General features: G+C 41.0%; 1 protein-coding gene across 1 annotated transcript in view; it reads left to right on the plus strand.

Moving 5' to 3' along the window:
• The first annotated feature begins 8,648 nt into the window (after positions 1-8,648).
• Positions 8,649-19,771, plus strand: part of dhx8 (DEAH (Asp-Glu-Ala-His) box polypeptide 8) — a 70,225-nt gene continuing 59,102 nt past the window's right edge. The window contains exons 1-4 of the mRNA XM_063038067.1: positions 8,649-8,872; positions 10,747-10,832; positions 12,523-12,598; positions 12,805-12,890. Coding sequence (XP_062894137.1) covers positions 8,764-8,872; positions 10,747-10,832; positions 12,523-12,598; positions 12,805-12,890 — 357 coding nt within the window. The 5' untranslated portion in view covers positions 8,649-8,763. The remainder of the gene's footprint in view (positions 8,873-10,746; positions 10,833-12,522; positions 12,599-12,804; positions 12,891-19,771) is intronic.

Consider the following 19,771-nt stretch of genomic DNA (forward strand, 5'->3'; position numbering starts at 1 on the left):
TTCAATGACTAGTGTATAATGACACCCAGGTCTCATTGCACCTCCCCTTTTCCTAATCGGCCACCATTCAGATAATAATCTGTTTTCCTATTTTTGCCACCAAAGTGGATAACTTCACATTTATCCACATTAAATTGCATCTGCCATGAATTTGCCCACTCACCCAACCTATCCAAGTCACTCTGCATCCTCTTAGCATCCTCCTCACAGCTAACACTGCCACCCAGCTTCGTGTCATCCGCAAACTTGGAGATGCTGCATTTAATTCCCTCATCCAAGTCATTAATATATATTGTAAACAACTGGGGTCCCAGCACTGAGCCTTGCGGTACCCCACTAGTCACCGCCTGCCATTCTGAAAAGGTCCCGTTTATTCCCACTCTTTGCTTCCTGTCTGCTAACCAATTCTCCATCCACATCAATACCTTACCCCCAATACCGTGTGCTTTAAGTTTGCACGCTAATCTCCTATGTGAGACCTTGTCAAAAGCCTTTTGAAAATCCAAATATACCACATCCACTGGTTCTCCCCTATCCACTCTACTGGTTACATCCTCAAAAAATTCTATGAGATTCGTCAGACATGATTTTCCTTTCACAAATCCATGCTGACTTTGTCCGATGATTTCACCGCTTTCCAAATGTGCTGTTATCACATCTTTGATAACTGACTCCAGCAGTTTCCCCACCACCGACGTTAGGCTATAATTCCCCGGTTTCTCTCTCCCTCCTTTTTTAAAAAGTGGGGTTACATTAGCCACCCTCCAATCCTCAGGAACTAGTCCAGAATCTAACGAGTTTTGAAAAATTATCACTAATGCATCCACTATTTCTTGGGCTACTTCCTTAAGCACTCTAGGATGCATACCATCTGGCCCTGGGGATTTATCTGCCTTCAATCCCTTCAATTTACCTAACACCACTTCCCTACTAACAAGTATTTCGCTCAGTTCCTCCATCTCACTGGACCCTCTGTCCCCTACTATTTCTGGAAGATTATTTATGTCCTCCTTAGTGAAGACAGAACCAAAGTAATTATTCAATTGGTCTGCCATGTCCTTGCTCCCCATAATCAATTCACCTGTTTCTGTCTGTAGTGGACCTACATTTGTCTTTACCAGTCTTTTCCTTTTTACATATCTATAAAAGCTTTTACAGTCCGTTTTTATGTTCGCTGCCAGTTTTCTCTCATAATCTTTTTTCCCCTTCCTAATTAAGCCCTTTGTCCTCCTCTGCTGAACTGTGAATTTCTCCCAGTCCTCAGGTGAGCCACTTTCTCTGGCTAATTTGTATGCTTTTTCTTTGGAATTGATACTATCCCTAATTTCTCTTGTCAGCCACGGGTGCACTACCTTCCTTGATTTATTCTTTTGCCAAACTGGGATGAACAATTGTTGTAGTTCATCCATGCAACCTTTAAATGCTTGCCATTGCATATCCACCGTCAATCCTTTAAGTGTCATTTGCCAGTCTATCTTAGCTAATTCACGTTTCATACCTTCAAAGTTACCCCTCTTTAAGTTCAGAACCTTTGTTTCTGAATTAACTATGTCACTCTCCATCTTAGTGAAGAAGTCCACCATATTATGGTCACTCTTACCCAAGGGGCCTCTCACAACAAGATTGCTATAACCAGTGTCTAAATGAAATTGTGTTTGTCTGCTGAACTGAATGCTCTGAACCTACTCCAATCAAGAACTTAGCTATTTCTCTTAGTATTGTTCTTTTCATGAATAGCTGCTTGCAGGCAAATCATTTCCTTCTGAGCATGATACTTGTTCATCTTTGATGATACAGATTTATTAGGTGGGAAGATATTTGCTTAATCCAGAGGTTCCCAACCTGAGATCCACAGATCCCTTGCTTAATGATATTGGTCCATAGCATTAAAAAAGGTTGGGAACCCCCGGGTTAATGGAATTTAGAGTATACTTTAGATGTTACCAATTTAAAATTGAGTATGAATGATTGTTTACTATCAGCATAATAGAGGAAACATCTCAGGAGGCTTCACAACTAATTAATTATTGAGTCTTCTTAGCTTTAACAAATGCTTCTGATCCTCAAATGACTAGCGTAATTTGACTAGTTCTGTAAAATTGCACTTGATGGCAGTGGGGTACATGCAAATTTTAGCATTTTTATACTTAGGGGGTTATGTACAAAGGATTGTACCTTGTTGTAACACATACTGTATTTGTTTAACAGTCAAACTAATAATTTCATATTTTATCATATTCTCCAAAATACTTAGGAGAGATAAACTGGCATTTTTAAAAGGCATTTACTCATATTGATTAATGTGCTCATCTAATAGTGTGAAGAGCTCAGTAGTGATTTTAGCTTGATTACAATTTTATATGTATGTTTAATGCTGAGTTATTGATGTTTGTTGTTTGGTATTTTAAATTGGCTTAGTATAACCCCTTCAAGCCTTAGGCCAATGCCAATCTCATGCCATTTGTGTATTGAATCTATGAACATAATGCACTTAATTCTTAGTTTTTCCATGTGGTTTTCCCTTCCACATTCTGTTCAGCTCTATAATGATTGGTTATAGCTTTATTTGCTCTATTTCCCATATAGTGTTTATTGAGTACAGTTTCCCTGTATTCTGATTTCTGATCAGAAAAATTAAACATGAGTTTAAAGACATCTAAAGCATATACAGCAAAGACAATGATAATCTTTGTCATCTTTCATTTTGATCAATGACATTTCCAAAGGGCTTTACACAAAGGCTTCCTCTTAGGCAGTGCCTCGGGATCATAGATGACTTGGTTCTACTCTAGTTTTGCGGGTTTTAAAGTGGCTAATGAGAAACCACCGTTTTTCCAGATGAGGCTGGAGGTGAATGGCAAGGTAAGTTAGTAGGTAACTTGTGTGAGGGGGTGCTTCTTCTTATTATGTGTGGCTTCTGATCCATGGCCTCAATTATCTCAATATCATCCCAGAGACTTATTCTTCACTTTAAGCAGTTGTGAACAAGAAGTTCACAGTATGTTCTATTTCAACGAAGCTTTTGAGTATATCCTGAATCATTTACTCCATCTACTTGATAACTCCTCCCATGACAGAGCTCACGATAGAGTGTCTGTTTCAAAATGCAAGTGTTGGGAATGCAAACATCATGGCCTGCCTGTCGAGGCTGACTCCCTTCAGGGAGGAGGCTACGTAGCATCGACGCCAGGATCACCAGACTCATAAACAGTTTCTTTCCCCAAGCAGTGAGGATGACCAACACCTCCACCCACTAACCCACCCCAGCACACCTCCAACCACCGCTATCATTTTCTGTCAGTCACCTTATGTACAGACACTGCTATGCCTAGTCACATTATATACATATAATCAATCTATGAAGATGAACTATGTAATGTATTTATATTCATTGTGTTTTTATTATTGTATTCTTTACCTTATTGTGTTTTTTTTTGTGCTGCAATGCATCAGATCTGGAGTAACAATTATTTTGATCTCCTTTACACAGGTGTATGTAACAAGCCAGCTCTTCTATTTTTTGAAGGGTGAAGATGTGAAGCCAGCTCGACCATGGTTTTCGGTCGGGTGCCAGGCACTCGCAGAGATTCGGTGGGGGGTGGGTGCCTGACGCTCGGCTGGGGGTTGTGGTCGAGTGTTCAGTGACTTGGGCTGGCTCCCCCACTGGACTTAGTCTGGTGAGGGGGGTGTGAGGACACCCAGCAGGACTGAAAAAACAACTAGACCTGACAAAGGGGGATGAGCTCCTTGTGAGCCAACGGCCATCTTCCATGGAAGAGATTAAAGCCTCACCACGTATCTACGAATCGTATGCTATGCCCCTAGTTAGAAGAGACGTGATGAACTTGGGCGCTGCACCGTGTGCCTGGGCCTGCCCAAGGCCTAAGGAAGGGCCAAGCTCGAAGAAGCGGCCGTGGCTGGAGGCCGACACGGCCTCGGGCTGGAGTTCGGCGGGGGCGGCGGCGGGTGGTGCCAAGGCGGCCAGCGAGAACAAACTGGAGGAGAAGCTGTACTCGGTGCTGTCGCAAGATTGAAGAAGATGGAGGTGCATAGCCGCCAACCCTGGATTCGGGACGGCACCCACTGACTGACTGACTGACACTTGTGAACTGAAAATGACATTAAACAATCTTGAATCAATGATCACACATTTGCAATTATAGACTATGATGTTTTCAAGATGTCCGTACCAAAGTTTAAAATTCTCAGACAAAGATTTGGATTAATTTCAGATTAAATGATGAAATTTGAGTTAATGGCAATTTAGGCATTTTTTGATTGACTTTTTTTCTGCATTTTAGGATACATTTCTTGCTGCTCAATTTCTCACATTTTGACAGCGTGTAATACAAAAACTCAAATAAACCTTAATGGTAAAGTATTATATCTGTCTGTATCCAACATTAAGTCTTTTAAACAACACCTGAGGTGCAGAAAATAATTAAGAGTACCCTTAGAAAAATAAGGGACATAATAAATAGATGATAGTTGACGAGTCACAATTCTTTCCAGTGTTACTTGTGAAAAATGTAAAATCTTTTTCTTCACTACTTGTAAAAGAGAGTAAAATGTTCTCATGCAGCACCAGTAGTGAGGACCAAGATAGTCTGGACAAGGGAAGCACAGGACCGCCTACAGGACTGTTTGAATTGGTGGACTGGACTGTATTCAGGGATTCATCTTTGAATCCGGATGAGTATGCTTCAGTTGTTACCGACTTCATTAAAACCTGTGTGGATGAATGTGTGCCCACAAAGACTTACTGTACATTCCCAAACCAAAAGCTGTGGATGAATCAGGAGGTACATCATCTGCTGAAGGTTAGATCTGTGGTATTTAAATCTGGTGACCCAGGCCTGTACCAGAAAACCAGGTATGATTTGTGGAGGGATATTTCAAGGGTGAAGAGACAATTTTGAATGAGACGATATCAGATGGACAGCAACTCTGGCAGGGTTTGCAAGACATTACTTCCTACAAAGCGAAACCCAATAGCATGAATGGCAGCGATGATTCACTAGCAGATGAACTCAGCGCCTTCTACGCACACTTTGAAAGGGAGAACACAACTACAGCTGTGAAGATCCCTGCTGCACCTGATGACCCTGTGATCTCCGTCTCAGAGGTCAATGTTGGACTGTCTTTAAAGAAAGTGAACCCTCGCAAGGCAGAAGGTCCCGATGGAGTACCTGGTAAGGCTCTGAAAACCTGTGTCAACCAACTAGTGGGACATTTTCAGGTTACATTTTCAACCTCTCACTGCTACGGGCAGAAGTTCCCACTTGCTTCAAATAGACAACAATTATACCAGTGCCTAAGAAGAATAATGCGGGCTGCCTTAATGACTATCGCCCGGTAGCACTGACATCGACAGTGATGAAATGCTTTGAGAGGTTGGTCATGACTAGACTGAACTCCTGCCTTAGCAAGGACCTGGACCCATTGCAATTTGCCTATCGTCACAATAGGTCAACGGCAGACGCAATCTCAATGGGTCTTCACATGGCTTTGGACCACCTGGAAAACACAAACACCTATGTCAGGATGCTGTTCATCAACTATAGCTCAGCATTTAATACCATCATTCCCACAATCCTGATTGAGAAGTTGCAGAACCTGGGCCTCTGTATCTCCCTCTGCAACTGGATCCTCGACTTCCTAACCAGAAGACCACAGTCTGTGCGGATTAGTGATAACATATCCTCCTTGCTGACAATCAACACTGGCGCACCTCAGGGGTGTGTGCTTAGCCCACTGCTCTACTCCCTGTATACACATGACTGTGTGACTGGGCATAGATCAAATACCATCTACAAATTTGCTGATGATACAACCATTGTTGGTAGAATCTCAGGTGGTGATGAGAGGGCGTACAGGAGCGAGATATACCAACTAGTGGAGTGGTGTCACAGCAACAACCTGGCACTCAACATCAGTAAGATGAAAGAGCTGATTGTGGACTTCAGGAAGGGTAAGACGAAGGAACACATACCAATCCTCATAGAGGGATCAGAAGTGGAGAGAGTGAGCAGCTTCAAGCTCTTCGGTGTCAAGATCTCTGAGGATCTAACCTGGTCCCAACATATTGATACAGTTATAAAGAAGGCAAGACAGCGGCTATACTTTATTAGGAGTTTGAAGAGATTTAGCATGTCAACAAATACACCCAAAAACTTCTATAGTTGTACTGTGGAGAGCATTCTGACAGGCTGCATCACTGACTGGTATGGAGAGGCTACTGCACAGGACCGAAAGAAGCTGCAGAGGGTTGTAAATCTAGTCAGCTCCATCTTGGGCACTAGCCTACAAAGTACCCAGGACATCTTTAGGGAGCGGTGTCTCAGAAAGGTAGTGTCCATTATTAAGGACCACCAGCACCCAGGGCACGCCCTTTTCTCACTGTTACCATCAGGTAGGAGATACACACTCAGCGATTCAGGAACAGCTTCTTCCCCTCTGCCATCCGATTCCTAAATGGACATTGAAGCTTTGGACACTACCTCTATACAGTATTTCTGTTTTTGCACATTTTTAAAAATCTATTCAATATACATAATTGATTTACTTGTTTATTTATTATTGTTTTATTTTATTTAAAATTATTATTTTCTCTCTCTGCTTGATTATGTATTGCATTGAACTGCTGCTGCTAAGTTAACAAATTTCACATCACATGACAGTGATAATAAACCTGATTCTGATACTATTAATCTTAAAAATCTGTCTAATTTCTCTTGTGGATATTCATAAATATCCATTTTCCTGTAAGTATTTATGATTCGAAAGTTTACTTCTGTATAAAACTTACGTTGTACCTTGAAGTGGTGGGGGGGGGAAGTGGTTGTCAGAGAAAGTGGTGATTAGCCAGGAAAGTGAGCTTGAGACACAGAATCAATGGGTCATACTGGCTTTATGGTTCTCATCTATAGACTACTAAAACTCTCATGCTCTGTCTGTCTGTTTGTGACCTCCAATTAGCGCAAGCGGTGCATTACAGCGGCACTTCGGCTAAATCGAATAAAAATGCGCTAACTTACAGAATGCAGGCAAAGTTCAGGCTTATATATTCGTATAAAATTGCTCATTTGCCAAAAATCAACAGGCTGCCTTTCACCTGAGACCTGATCAGCCATCATGGCAATCGGGACGCCACAGCCCGACACATGCACACAGCCAGCCTCAGCAGCTTAGAGGCTTTGGTGTTACTGCTTCCTATCTTCCATCAAGCATTAGGGTAAAAATATATGGATAACCTAATTATGCCGCGTGGAAAGAGAAGGGGGACATTATGGTCAAGTGATGATGCCAAACGTCGTCAGGAAGCGGCAAGGAGGGGGACAGAATAACAATTGGATGAGGCCAGGGCCGCACGACTCCAGGATCAAAGAGTCAGGACAAAAAAGATGAGAGAAGACGAGACAGAGGAGGAGAGGCATGCACGTCTCCAAAATGACAACAATAGGCACAGACGGAGGAGACAGCAGGAATCCGATCAGGCCAGGGCTGCACGACTCCAGGATCAGAGAGAAAGAACAAATGGTAGAAGAGATGAAGAGACGAAGGATGAAAGGGCTGTGTGTCTCCAGAATGACAAAAACAGGCAGAGAAGGAGGCGAGAGGAAGAGACAGAGGAGAAAAGGAAAGATCAACTGGAGAATATGCGGCACAGAGTAATTATTGCGAGAGTTGCTGAAGATGACAATGGCCAATTTTGACAACAATACCTCGACAGAGAAAGAGCAAGGCAAAATGCACGACTCACATGCCGTCACATTTCTGCTGATGTTGGTTCGATGACGAGAGTATGCCTCACTGTCGTGCCTTCCTACTCACTGGAGAAACCGCACATTTCTGCTGTATGAAGGGACAGGTCAGGATAGGCAATTTGCAGCCTTTACCTAATGAACTCCTCAATTTGTACAGCAATGATGAACCTATTGCAAACGAGTTCAGCAAGAACATCAGACAATACAATTGCCTCTTCCAAATGACATCCTTTGGTGCCAAGGAAGTCATTCCAACTGGGAATCGATGGAATCTTTCTGTGGTATTCAAGGCCAAATCCATCATTACATCGGACATTTAATTCCAGACCTGACTCAGCAAGCCCGATTCCTTCAAAATTACTTCATGGATACTTAATATTCATTCTGGTCACATATTTGTCTTGCTATGCGTCTTTCTTCTTTAATAAGTTGAGTTTTTCTTCTTTAATTTACAAATCAAAGAGATAGCAATAGCATTCAGGAAAATTTAATGTTCATTCTGGCCACATCAGACTGCACTACCCTTGTCTCAAAGGGTGCCCCAACGGGTCACCCCGTCGCCTCGTAATTCTTATATTTAAAGCTTTGCAAGCACCTGTACAAACCCTGGTTATGTCCTACCTACGAATTTTGAACATAGTAGTCCAGAAAACATGTTTTTGTTTTAACGGTGGGGAAGGTGCTGCTAGCTCCGAGGAAACAACTCCGAGCCGTTCTTCACCCGGGTCCTTGTCGTAGTCAATGTTTAACTTAGCCACGCTGCTCCGCTGCGGCCCCTTGCGGTGACGGAGCTGTACTTTCCACCCGAGGATCTCCGGAAAGAACCGAGTGCGAGCCGAGCACCCGGCGCTGCGTCACGAGGTGAAAGGTGAAAGGTGAGAGTTGAGCGTGTCTGCGAGAAGATGGCGATTTGGTGAAGAGAGCTTGATTCGATTTCTCGTACAGGAAGTTTGTGAGGTTTTTCTCGGACGAGCAAATACTGGGAAAGGCCTGGAAGATGGCGGAGGTGGCGTTGGAGGAACTGAGTAAGCTGGAATACCTGTCACTGGTCTCCAAGGTCTGTACTGAGCTAGACAACCACCTGGGCATCAACGACAAGGACCTGGGTAAGGATGGCGTGGACTGGGATGGCACACGGGGCTTGTAGCATTTGCTTCACGACCCCTTCTTCGCCCTGAGCAGGGAATGACACCAGAAAATGCTAGCAATACTCAATAGGTCAGGCAGAATATGCGCAGAGTCCGCGTTGCAGGAAAAACACAAGAGACTGTGGATGCCGGAATCTGGAGGAGGAACTCGGGGCCGAGCAACATTTGTTGGGTGGGTTGAGAGGCGTTGCTGATATTGCGATTTAAACTCTGTTTCAGGACTTGGAGGAAAACTTCAGCATACCTTGAGACTTTGCAGTGGAGTAGTTTCAGGTCAATGTTTCGGTCTTGTCTGTTTATTGATGCTGCCTGACCAACTGAGTATTTCCAGCTTTTTTGTTTTTTTTATTTCAAAATTCTAGCATATGCAATTTTAAAAAAAAATGTTTCTCTTATTGCTGGGCCTGCAATTTCCAAGAGTTTCCATTAGGATGCTTTGAACACATCCTTCTTTTTCCTCTGTCTACGTTGTGACAGAGTTTGGAATAGAAGTGCTGGTGTTGGGGATATAGAATGACATTGTATTGCAAAGTAGATATCAATATCATTTGGCTCTCAGTATCGGGGTTGTTGGCCTGCGAATAGACACTTATGTTGGTTTGTTCATCATCCAGTAAATTTTGAGATTTTTCATTGTGCTCATTGTATTTTTCCAGCACTCAGGGGTGCTTGCTTTTTATACTTTGGGTTTTGGAAATGTGTAGGATGGCAGGCAGTGCTGCTATCTGATAGACCATGAGCTTTGTGCCAGATCTGAGATTTTGAAGAAAATCAAATAAAATCATAAGACGTGAGAGCAGAATTAGGCCGTGTGGCCCATTGATTCTTTTCCACCATTTGATCATGGCTGATTTATATTCTCCCCTCAACCCCATTCTTCCTGTAACCTTTGATGCCCTCACTAATCAAGAACTTTTCAATTTCCACCTTAAATATACCCAGCGATTTGGCTTGCACAACCATCTGTAGCAATGAATTTCATAGATTCATCACCCTCTGGCTCAAGAAATTCCTCCTCATCTCTGTTCTAAGGGGACCAAACTCCTCTGTTGTATTGAAGGGAATGACAGATTTCATCACTGCCGTCTGGCTTCACTGAGAGGTAGTTCAAGAAATTGAAAAAGTAGTCCACATTATTCAGGATTTCACCAATGACCTTCACTGTCAAAGGGCAGGGTTGTACTGTGTGGGCAAGTTGATAGAACATCTTTGCCTTGTGGATGCTGGGTGCAAGGCCCATTCTTTTGTACACTTCGGTGAATGTGTCAACAATGGCTTCAGGTGCAGCCTCTGGTGACTGGAAATATCTACGTTTCCTGCACCTTGATTATTTCAGAATCTGCATGTGTAATTAGTGTAATTTGCAACCTGGATGTTCCAAGCTGCCCCTCTGTCAAGAGGTTGTTGGTTATAGAGATTTGAGCACAAATCTAGTCTATTGGAATTGCTGTTTTTTCCAGTGGAGATGTCACATCCTGGCTCTTCATATGGATGCTGTTGTTTCTTAACAGTAGTTCAGTGAAGAATAGGAGAATCGTTCCTGATGTTCTTGTCAATCTTTGTCACTGAACTCTGATTTACTGGTCATTGATTGTTGGCATCTACATCTCCAACAATACAACAGGAGCTACCCGTGAGGAAAACACTTGATTGGTCATTGTGATTGTCACTTAGTGAATGTGTTTGTTTTTATTGGGCTCAATATTAGGAACAAAATCAAGAAAAATTATCATTGGTTTTCTATCAAATATAAGGCTAAGTTTGATTTGCTTCTGTTGGGTTCTGCAATGTCATATGCTGACTTTTTCAATATAATGTTTTCCTTTTTCCAGCTGAATTTATCATCAGTCTTGCTGAGAAGAATATTACTTTTGATACTTTCAAAGGAGCACTGGTAAAGAATGGAGCTGAGTTTACAGTAAGTTCTGTACAGAATGATTTGTTCCTTACTGATATACCCATCCCTTTTACACAAAAGGATGGAGAATGTTCCATGATCCTCAAGATAATCTGACAAAAGGAGTGATTTTTTTTGGACTGTGTTGAATCAACGGAAGTCTTCCAAAAACCAGTCTGCTGTTCCTTTTCTGCAGCACTGAAATATACTTTTAAGATACAAACATTAGTGAAAGAATGCTTTGGTAGAGTTTTAAGCAGAATTCGTATTTCTGAATTCTTTATTTTCTTTATATGCTAAATATCAGCTATCAATGTACTTTCTGATATTTTCATTACCATAGACATTCTGTTTTGAATGCATCATCGATAACGGATAAAAATTGTTAGGAAATATTAGTAAAACCTAAGGTGGTACAAGTCTGAAGTATAAATGCAAAGTATTAGAGAAAAATGTTAAAGATAAGTCAGCATCTGAAAGAACAAAGAGAATTTTACTTTTTGAAATATTGATAAAGGGTCTTCGCTAAAATGTTAACCATTTTGCTGACCAGTTTGCATTTTCAGCATTTTTGTTTGGTACTTGTATAAATTTTTCTACTACTTTGAAAAAATTCACTATAGTATTATGCAAAGACAGTGGAATTTTTGAAACATATTTGCAATGTACTATATGCTGATATTAGAAATTCAGTTGTGGTCAGAATATGTATTTTATAACTCATTCATTATTTCTGCTGCATATTGCCATCAACCGAAGATCAACAAAATCATAGACCAAACAAAGACAGCACCCCCTCCACTCTTATCTGTTCCTCTGTTACACCTCGGGCAGCAATATCCAGGAACATTGAGCTGCCTTGCTTGAAACAATTTATGGACCCTTTCCTAATGCAATAAAGGGTGTAACATCTGTTTAAAAAATCACACTGAAAGACTAGTTCCAATTTATAAATGGAATGTTTTTGTTAAATACAGTCTCCTCTTAAAGTCAAAATTTCTGAATTCAGAAACTGAACTATTCATTTTTTTAAAACCGACAAACGGCTAATCATGATTAGTAAGTAGTTGGCTCATTATTTCTGCCTTTCTTTGTTGTAGTGGTTGGCCAAATATTAAAGTAGAGCAAATACAGAATGCTGGAATGAGTCAATTCGCATCTGTAGGAGCAAAAGATGTAAATTAGTGATTCATGGCTGAGAGGGAAGAAGAAAGATTACCAGTATATAGTTGTAGGTAGGGCTGGTAGTCCAAGCAGGTGGATTAAGGGGATGAGAGAGTGAACAAAGGGAAAAGAAAAGAAAATCTAGTAAACAGGTGAGTGTGAGGAAGGAGAGAACCAGAGATGTAGGTTATCTGAAAGTAGGGCATTCAGTCTTCGTACCACTGGATTGTAAGCTATCCAAGCCAGATATGAAATGGTCTTCCAGGTTCTGTCTGCCAATGACAATATTATGGCAATATTTCCTGTTCCCAGTCCTGATACAGGGTTTGAACCCAAAATGTTGACTTGAATCTTTTGGCTCCACAAATGCTGATTGACCCTTTGAGTTCTTGAGCTTACTGTTCGAGATTCCAGCCAAATTTCTTTTGGTGATTTGCAGATTTCTTGCAAATGTAGCATGTTGCTAAGTGTTAACCCCAAAAGTGACTTTTATTGTGGATTCTAATTGCTTGCTCTAACTGTGTTCATAATTTCTGTTACTTTCCAGGATTCGCTCATCAGCAATTTGTTACGTTTGATCCAGACTATGCGACCTCCACCTAAGCCATCAACCTCCAGCAAATGTAAGAAATACAGCACCTTCCCTCTTTGTACATGTGCAGTAGAACAGATTTCCAGAGATTTGTGAAATCTTAGAACACAGATGGAGGTCATACAGCCCATCCCAACTGCTCTGTTCGCTGTAAAACTGTTCATTTTGTGCTATTTCCATTTTTATTCTTAATATTTATCTAATTCCTTCTCAATTTTTCTTAATATTTTCATGCAGCTGAATTACCAAAACAAAAATCAGAAAAAGAAAAAATAAAGGAGCTATTCCCTGCCCTTTGTATGCCTGATAATCCATCGACGCGGGTAAGTTCTGCATTTACTCTTAGCCCCCTTAATGGGGAACTCCTTGGTTGATATTTTCCAGTCTTTAAATGCCTTTAACTTTTCCAGGCAAGATGACACCAAGGTGCCGTCTTTGCCGAGGTTATGGCTCAGACTTAGTTGTCTTTTAGGTTTGTAGGGATGGTTTTGGGTTCAGAGAGAAGTTACGGGGTCAGGTAGAACCTAGGGACAGCAACGTGGGGGAGCTAGAGGACAGTCTGGCCCTCTGTTCCATCCTTCTCACTGTGTTCGAAGGCCAGTGATGTGGATGTATGGCAAAGGGCATCTGTGGTCAGATGTCAGATCAGCAAGGACAAATGCTGGAGGTTCCCCCTAGTCAGCATGTTATCGGCTGGTTCTGAGATCAGAGTTCTGTACAGGCAGGAGGCACAAGCAACAGTAACTCACTAGGTTTGCAAATCGTTGAGTCCGGCGTGAAATATCTAGTATTCAGGGTCCTCCTTCGTCGTAATCGGTGAGACCTGGGGTCAGTACGATAGATTGAAGCCCGAAGGTCAATCGGATATCAAGGCCCGATGGCGAGAGATCTGAGTCTGTGAATCTCAGTGAGTCTGCAGGGAAGTTGAAGGCCCAGTGTTTGCGAATCCTAGTCCACTGGAGGTCCGAGGCCAAAGGAGATGGCCTGTCCTGGTTCGAGCACTGTGTGCGTGTGTGGGTATGTAGGTGGGTGGGAAGGAGGAACAGGGCTCGCTTTGCTGTTTTTATTTTGTCGCTTGTGTTCTGTATGGTTTTGCCTTGCATGGTGGACGTGCTATCTTGACGCTGAATGTGTGGCGACACTTGTGGGTTGCTCCAGCGCATCCTTGGGCGTGTTGGTTGCTAATGCAAGCAGTGCATTTCACTGTGTGTTTTGATGTACAGGTTGTAAATAAAGCTGAATCTGTTTTTAGGCCTTCAACTGAGATTTTGTACATTCATCGGGCGGGGGGGTAACTGTTTGACAGATTTATTGTTATCTTGCATTGAAATGGAAACAACAAATATCACTGGGCAGCAAATTTTATGGAAGGGTGCTTCCTCAGAAATTCTTTGTGGTTATGATAGACTGCTTGAAGCCGAACCTAAATGTAATTTCAGACTACTTGTATCACGTAGCAATTTGGGGAAACATGAAATTAACTTTTATTGATAAATTGAATTGCATGATGGTGCTGACAATTTGCAATAGTTAACTAATGTTATGATGATTTTTATTTGTATTCAGTGTCTGAGGCTTCTTGCTTAATTGTCCAACAACAATTAGCCAGCCAGAATTCCAATTGCCCTGATACCATCTCTCCCTTACTTGTGATGTCCTGGTGAAACCTTTCACCATGCTCGTCACTGACAATGCTAAGATTTGCAGGAAGAAGTCTAAGTGAGAATGCAGAAAATTAATCTTTAGTGACATGTTGCACTTCATGGTTTTGTATGCCTGAAGCATGTTATCAACCATCAGTGCATGGTTTGGTGCTCTGTGTTTGCCAAGAAAAGTTTCAACATCCCTAAATGCCTTCTATGCGATTTTGTCTGGTCCCACAAGAAGTTCTTCGAATTGCCTATCATTGATGACCTGTTTGATTTGTGGACCAACAAATACAGTGGCATGCAAAAGTTTGGGCACCCCAGTCAAAACTTCTGTTACTGTGAATAGCTAAGCGAGTAAAAGATGACTTGATTTCCAAAAGGCATAAAGTTAAAGATGACATATTTCTTTAATATTTTAAGCAAGATTACTTTTTTATTTCCATCTTTTACAGTTTCAAAATAACAAAAAGGAAAAGGGCCTAAAGCAAAAGTTTGGGCACCCTGCATGGTCAGTACTTAATAACACCCCCTTTTCAAAGTATCGTAGCTTGTAAACGCTTTTTGTAGCCAGCTATGAGTCTTTCAATTCTTGTTTGGGGGATTTTCGCCCATTCTTCCTTGCAAAAGCCTTCTAATTCTGTGAGATTCTTGGGATGTCTTGCATGCACTGTTCTTTTGAGGTCTATCCACTGATTCTTGATGATGTTTAGGTCGGGGGACTGTGAGGGCCATGGCAAAACTTTCAGCTTGTGCCTCTTGAGGTAGTCCATTGTGGATTTTGAGGTGCGTTTAGGATCATTATCCTGTTGTAGAAGCCACCCTCTTTTCATCTTCAGCTTTTTTACAGACGGTGTGATGTCTGCTTCCAGAATTTGCTGGTATTTAATTGAATTCATTCTTCCCTCTACCAGTGAAACGTTCCCCGTGCCACTGGCTGCAACACAAGCCCAAAGCATGATCGATCCACCCTCGTGCTTAACAGTTGAAGAGGTGTTCTTTTCATGAAATTCCACACCCTCTTTTCCTCCAAACATACCTTTGCTCATTGTGGCCAAAAAGTTCTATTTTAAATTCAGCAGTCCACAGGACTTGTTTCCAAAATGCATCAGGCTTGTTTAGATGTTCCTTTGCAAACTTCTGATGCTGAATTTTGTGGTGAGGATGCAGGAAAGGTTTTCTTGTGATGACTCTTCCACGAAGGTCATATTTGTGCAGGTGTCGCTGCACAGTAGAACAGTGCACCACCACTCCAGAGTCTGCTAAATATCCTGAAGGTCTTTTGCAGTCAAACAGGGGTTTTGATTTGCCTTTCTAGCAATCCTACAAGCAGTTCTCTCAGAAAGTTTTCTTGGTCTTCCAGACCTCAACTTGACCTCCACTGTTCCTGTTAACTGCCATTTCTTAATTACATTATGAACTGAGCATCTACCTGAAAATGCTTTGCTATCTTCTTATAGCCTTCTCCTGCTTTGTGGGCATCATTTATTTTAATTTTCAGAGTGCTAGGCAGCTGCTTAGAGGAGCCCATGGCTGCTGATTGTTGGGACAAGGTTTGAGGAGTCAGGGTATATATAAAGCTTTAAAATTTGCATCACCTGGCCTTTCCTAACGATGATTGTGAACACCATAGCCCTAACAAACTAATTAAGGTCTGAGACCTTGGTAAAAGTTATCTGAGAACGCAAATCTCTTGGGGTGCCCAAACTTTTGCACGGTGCTCCTTTCCTTCCCCCCCCACCACTCTAAAATTGTACAAAACAAAAATAATACACGAATCTTGCTTAAAATGTTGAAAAGAATGTTTCATCTTAAACTTTGAGTTTTGGAGATCAGTTCATCTTCTATTAGCTATTCACAGCAACAAAAATTTTGACCAGGGTGCCCAAACTTTTGCATGCTACTGTATGCCTGCCTTAATTTTAGCATCAGTTATTCTCGGAAACATTTGTTTCAAATAGCACAGGGGTCCCCAACCTTTTTTGCACCGCTGACCGGTTTAATATTGACAATATTCTTGCGGACCGGCCGGGAGGGGTTGTTCAAGTAGGGTTAAACTCACCTTAACATGCCTTTTGTAGATAGGGTTGCTAACTTTCTCACTCCCAAATAAGGGACAAAAGTAGCAGTCAAATCCCGGGACACTTTACCCCAGGAAAGACTACCATGACCATGAAGCCTTGCGCGGGCACCTGTGTGCGCATGCGCGTACGTGCCAATTTTCCCCCCACAAATCGGTTTTGCCTTCATCTTCCCGACTATACTGTACATACATTATTTCTACTTTATATAGGCTGTGTATTTATCATATCATTCATGCCTTTACTATATGTTAGTGTTATTTATTTTCAGTTTTATGTGTTATTTGGTATGAGTTGTTAGGTTATTTTTTGGGTCTGGGATCGCTCAAAGTTTTTTCCCATATAAATTAATGGTAATTGCTTCTTTGCTTCACGCCATTTCGGCACGAAAGGTTTCATAGGAACGCTCTGAGACTTCCGGTAGCGCTCATGGAGTGAAGTCGCGTTCTTGACTCGCTCCATTACCTCTGATTTTTTTTTCTCTATGGTCAGCTATACTTTAATTAACCATTAAGGCATCAATTCTTACAATACTTTGAATTAAACTGAATTCTCCGACAATTGGATGATACTTAGATCTGCTATGTCTAAGAACGGGAAAAACGGCAAGGATGGTAAACCTCCGGTAAAACCGAAAGCTACGGATCTCCCCCCGACTGAATCACCGGTGACTTTGAAAGCGATATCGGAGTTAATTCAGAGGGAAATTTCAACCTCTGTTAGGGAGATGATTCGTACGGAAATTGCAGGCCCTGTTAAAGACCTGATTCATACGGAAATCTCAACTAATCTCCAGAAAATTGCCGATTCAGTTGATAAGATGCAAACATTTATTGCAGAACATCAGTCGGCTATATCTGATCTTCAAAAATTCGCGCAACAAAGTGAGCTTAAGATGGGGAAAATCGAAGAAACAATTAATGTAATGAAGAAGAAACTTGACTTTTTGACTTTTAAAAACTCTGACTTGGAATCTAGAATGCGACGGCAGAATTTACGAATGATCGGGGTGAGGGAAGCTGTGGAATCTAACAACCCCATGAAATATTTTTCTCAACTTTTAAAAGATGCATTCCCTACTGTATTTCCTGACCAACCACCGCTTCTGGATCGTGTTCACAGTATCCCATCATACTCGTCTAGGTCAGATAGACCTAGGCATGTTATCTTACGTTTTCATTACTTTCAAGACAAGGAGAGACTGTTTCGATTCGCTCGATCTAAAGGTTTCATTGATTTTTCGGATCTTAAGTTCCGATTCGTGGAAGATTTCAGTAAACCAATCTGGGACCAACGGGTTCGTTACAGATCCGTGATGTCGGAATTCTATAAGATGGACTTAAGACCAGCGCTGCTGTACCCTGCACGTCTAAGGATTCGCATGTCAGATGGAGCCCTTCGTTTTTTTGATTCTCCATCGGATGCCCAGAGTTATCTGGATCAACTTTCATCTTCAACATCTTAATTGCCTTTTTTTAATTATCTCCGTTGATCGGAGGCTGTGAATTGGTTGGTTTTAACTTTTTCGTGCCCTATTTGGGCAGAAAAGTTTATTTTTGATTTCTTAATATGGTTGCTAAACTTTCTTTTTAACTGCGTCATTTCTTTCTTTTCCCAGGGGATTCTGGGTGGTTACTTCCTTTTTGTCATCTTACGTATTTCCTGTGTGGCCTTAAATTTTGTAGTTTTTTTAAATTTTATTCTGTTTTGCTTTTTATAACCACTTTATGTCAATAATCTTATTTTTTCTTGTTGCTGTGTCTATTCATGGGTTTGAGGTTTATTGTGGTTTTTTTTTAATATATATTTTCCGGCTTTTGTTCTGTTCTGTGTGTATTTTAATTGAGCTACCTTTTTTTTTACTTTTTTACTGTTTTACAATTAGCTGATCCTTTTCATATTTATACCTTTTTTTTTAGGGAGCGTATACCGGAAGTCATGGGGGTAGTTTTAGCGCTTGCTTCTTTCTGGCGGGTCTGCTTTAGATTTTGCCTTGGGGTCTTGGGGCGGCGGGTGGTGGGAGGGGCTTCACGTTTTAGTTTGTTTCTCTTTGGGCTATATACATTATTGAAGTACTGGTTGCGTCCTTTTTCCCGGTATCTTTTGTATGTTCTGTTTCCTCTCCGGGTTTGTGGGTCGCGCCTATCGTCAATCCTCCTTGTTGTGGGTTGACTTTAGGATTTATGGAGTCTATTATTAATTTTGTCTCCTGGAATACTAACGGTCTTAATCATCCTATTAAAAGGAAAAAAGTTTTTAAAGTGTTCCGGAGACTTAAAGCACAAATTTTATTTTTACAAGAGACCCATGTACGGAGGGGGGACAGACTACGTTTTTTCAAATTCTGGAAGGGCCAACAATTTCATTCGAACTCCAATGCTAAGATTCGAGGCGTCTCTATTTTTATAGATTCCTCAGTTACTTTTATACAACAGGATATTATCTCTGATCCGAATGGTAGATTTTTATTGGTTAGTGGTTTACTATTTAATAAAAAAGTAGTTTTGGTTAATGTTTATGCTCCTAATATGGATTGTCCGGAATTTTATAAATCATTGTTTGATCAGTTTCCGAATTTGAACGAGTTTTCATTGATCTGGGGCGGAGATCTTAATATCTGTTTGTCTCCAGCTTTGGACCGTTCGGCTCCTTTACGGACTTTACCTAATAAATCTGCAAATCTGATTAATTTTTTCCTTTCTGATTCTGGGTCGACGGACATTTGGCGTTTTCTGCATCCTCAGGAAAAAGATTTTTCCTTCTTTTCACATGTTCATCATTCCTATTCAAGAATTGATTATTTTTTCATTGATTCTCGTCTTATTCCTTCAGTGATTAAATGTGATTATGATTCTATAACCATTTCAGATCATGCTCCACTTAAGCTTTCTATTAAAATTATGGCCAATATACCAAATAATAGACAACGGCGTTTTAATTCGCTGTTGCTTCAGGACTCGGACTTTGTTAATTTTATGAATGAACAGACTGAGCTTTTTTTTACAATTAACCATACAGAAGATATTTCAGTTAACACTCTTTGGGACACTTTTAAAGCCTATATTCGGGGTCAGATTATTTCGTATTCTGTTGCTCTGAGGAAGAAACAGAAGCAGGAGGAGATGGCAATTGTGGACAAGATTAAAGAAATTGATAAGAAATATGTTATGGCTCCTTCTGAGGAGTTATACAAACAAAGAACTGAACTTCAAATGGAACACAGTTTACTACTCTCGTCCTCGATTGTAAACCAATTAAAGAAAACAAGAAGTGACTTTTATGTTCACAGTGACAAAATTGGCAAGCTGCTGGCTAATCAATTGAAATCTAATTATGTTAAATCTCAAATCAATCAGATTTATAACCAAAATGATCGATTGATACTGGATCATGTGGGGATTAATCAAACCTTTTGTGATTTTTATTCTTCTTTATATCAATCAGAGTCTCCTCGAGATTCTAAATATATGAATGATT

Source organism: Mobula hypostoma, chromosome X1, assembly GCF_963921235.1.
Source record: "Mobula hypostoma chromosome X1, sMobHyp1.1, whole genome shotgun sequence".
NCBI lineage: Eukaryota > Metazoa > Chordata > Chondrichthyes > Myliobatiformes > Myliobatidae > Mobula > Mobula hypostoma.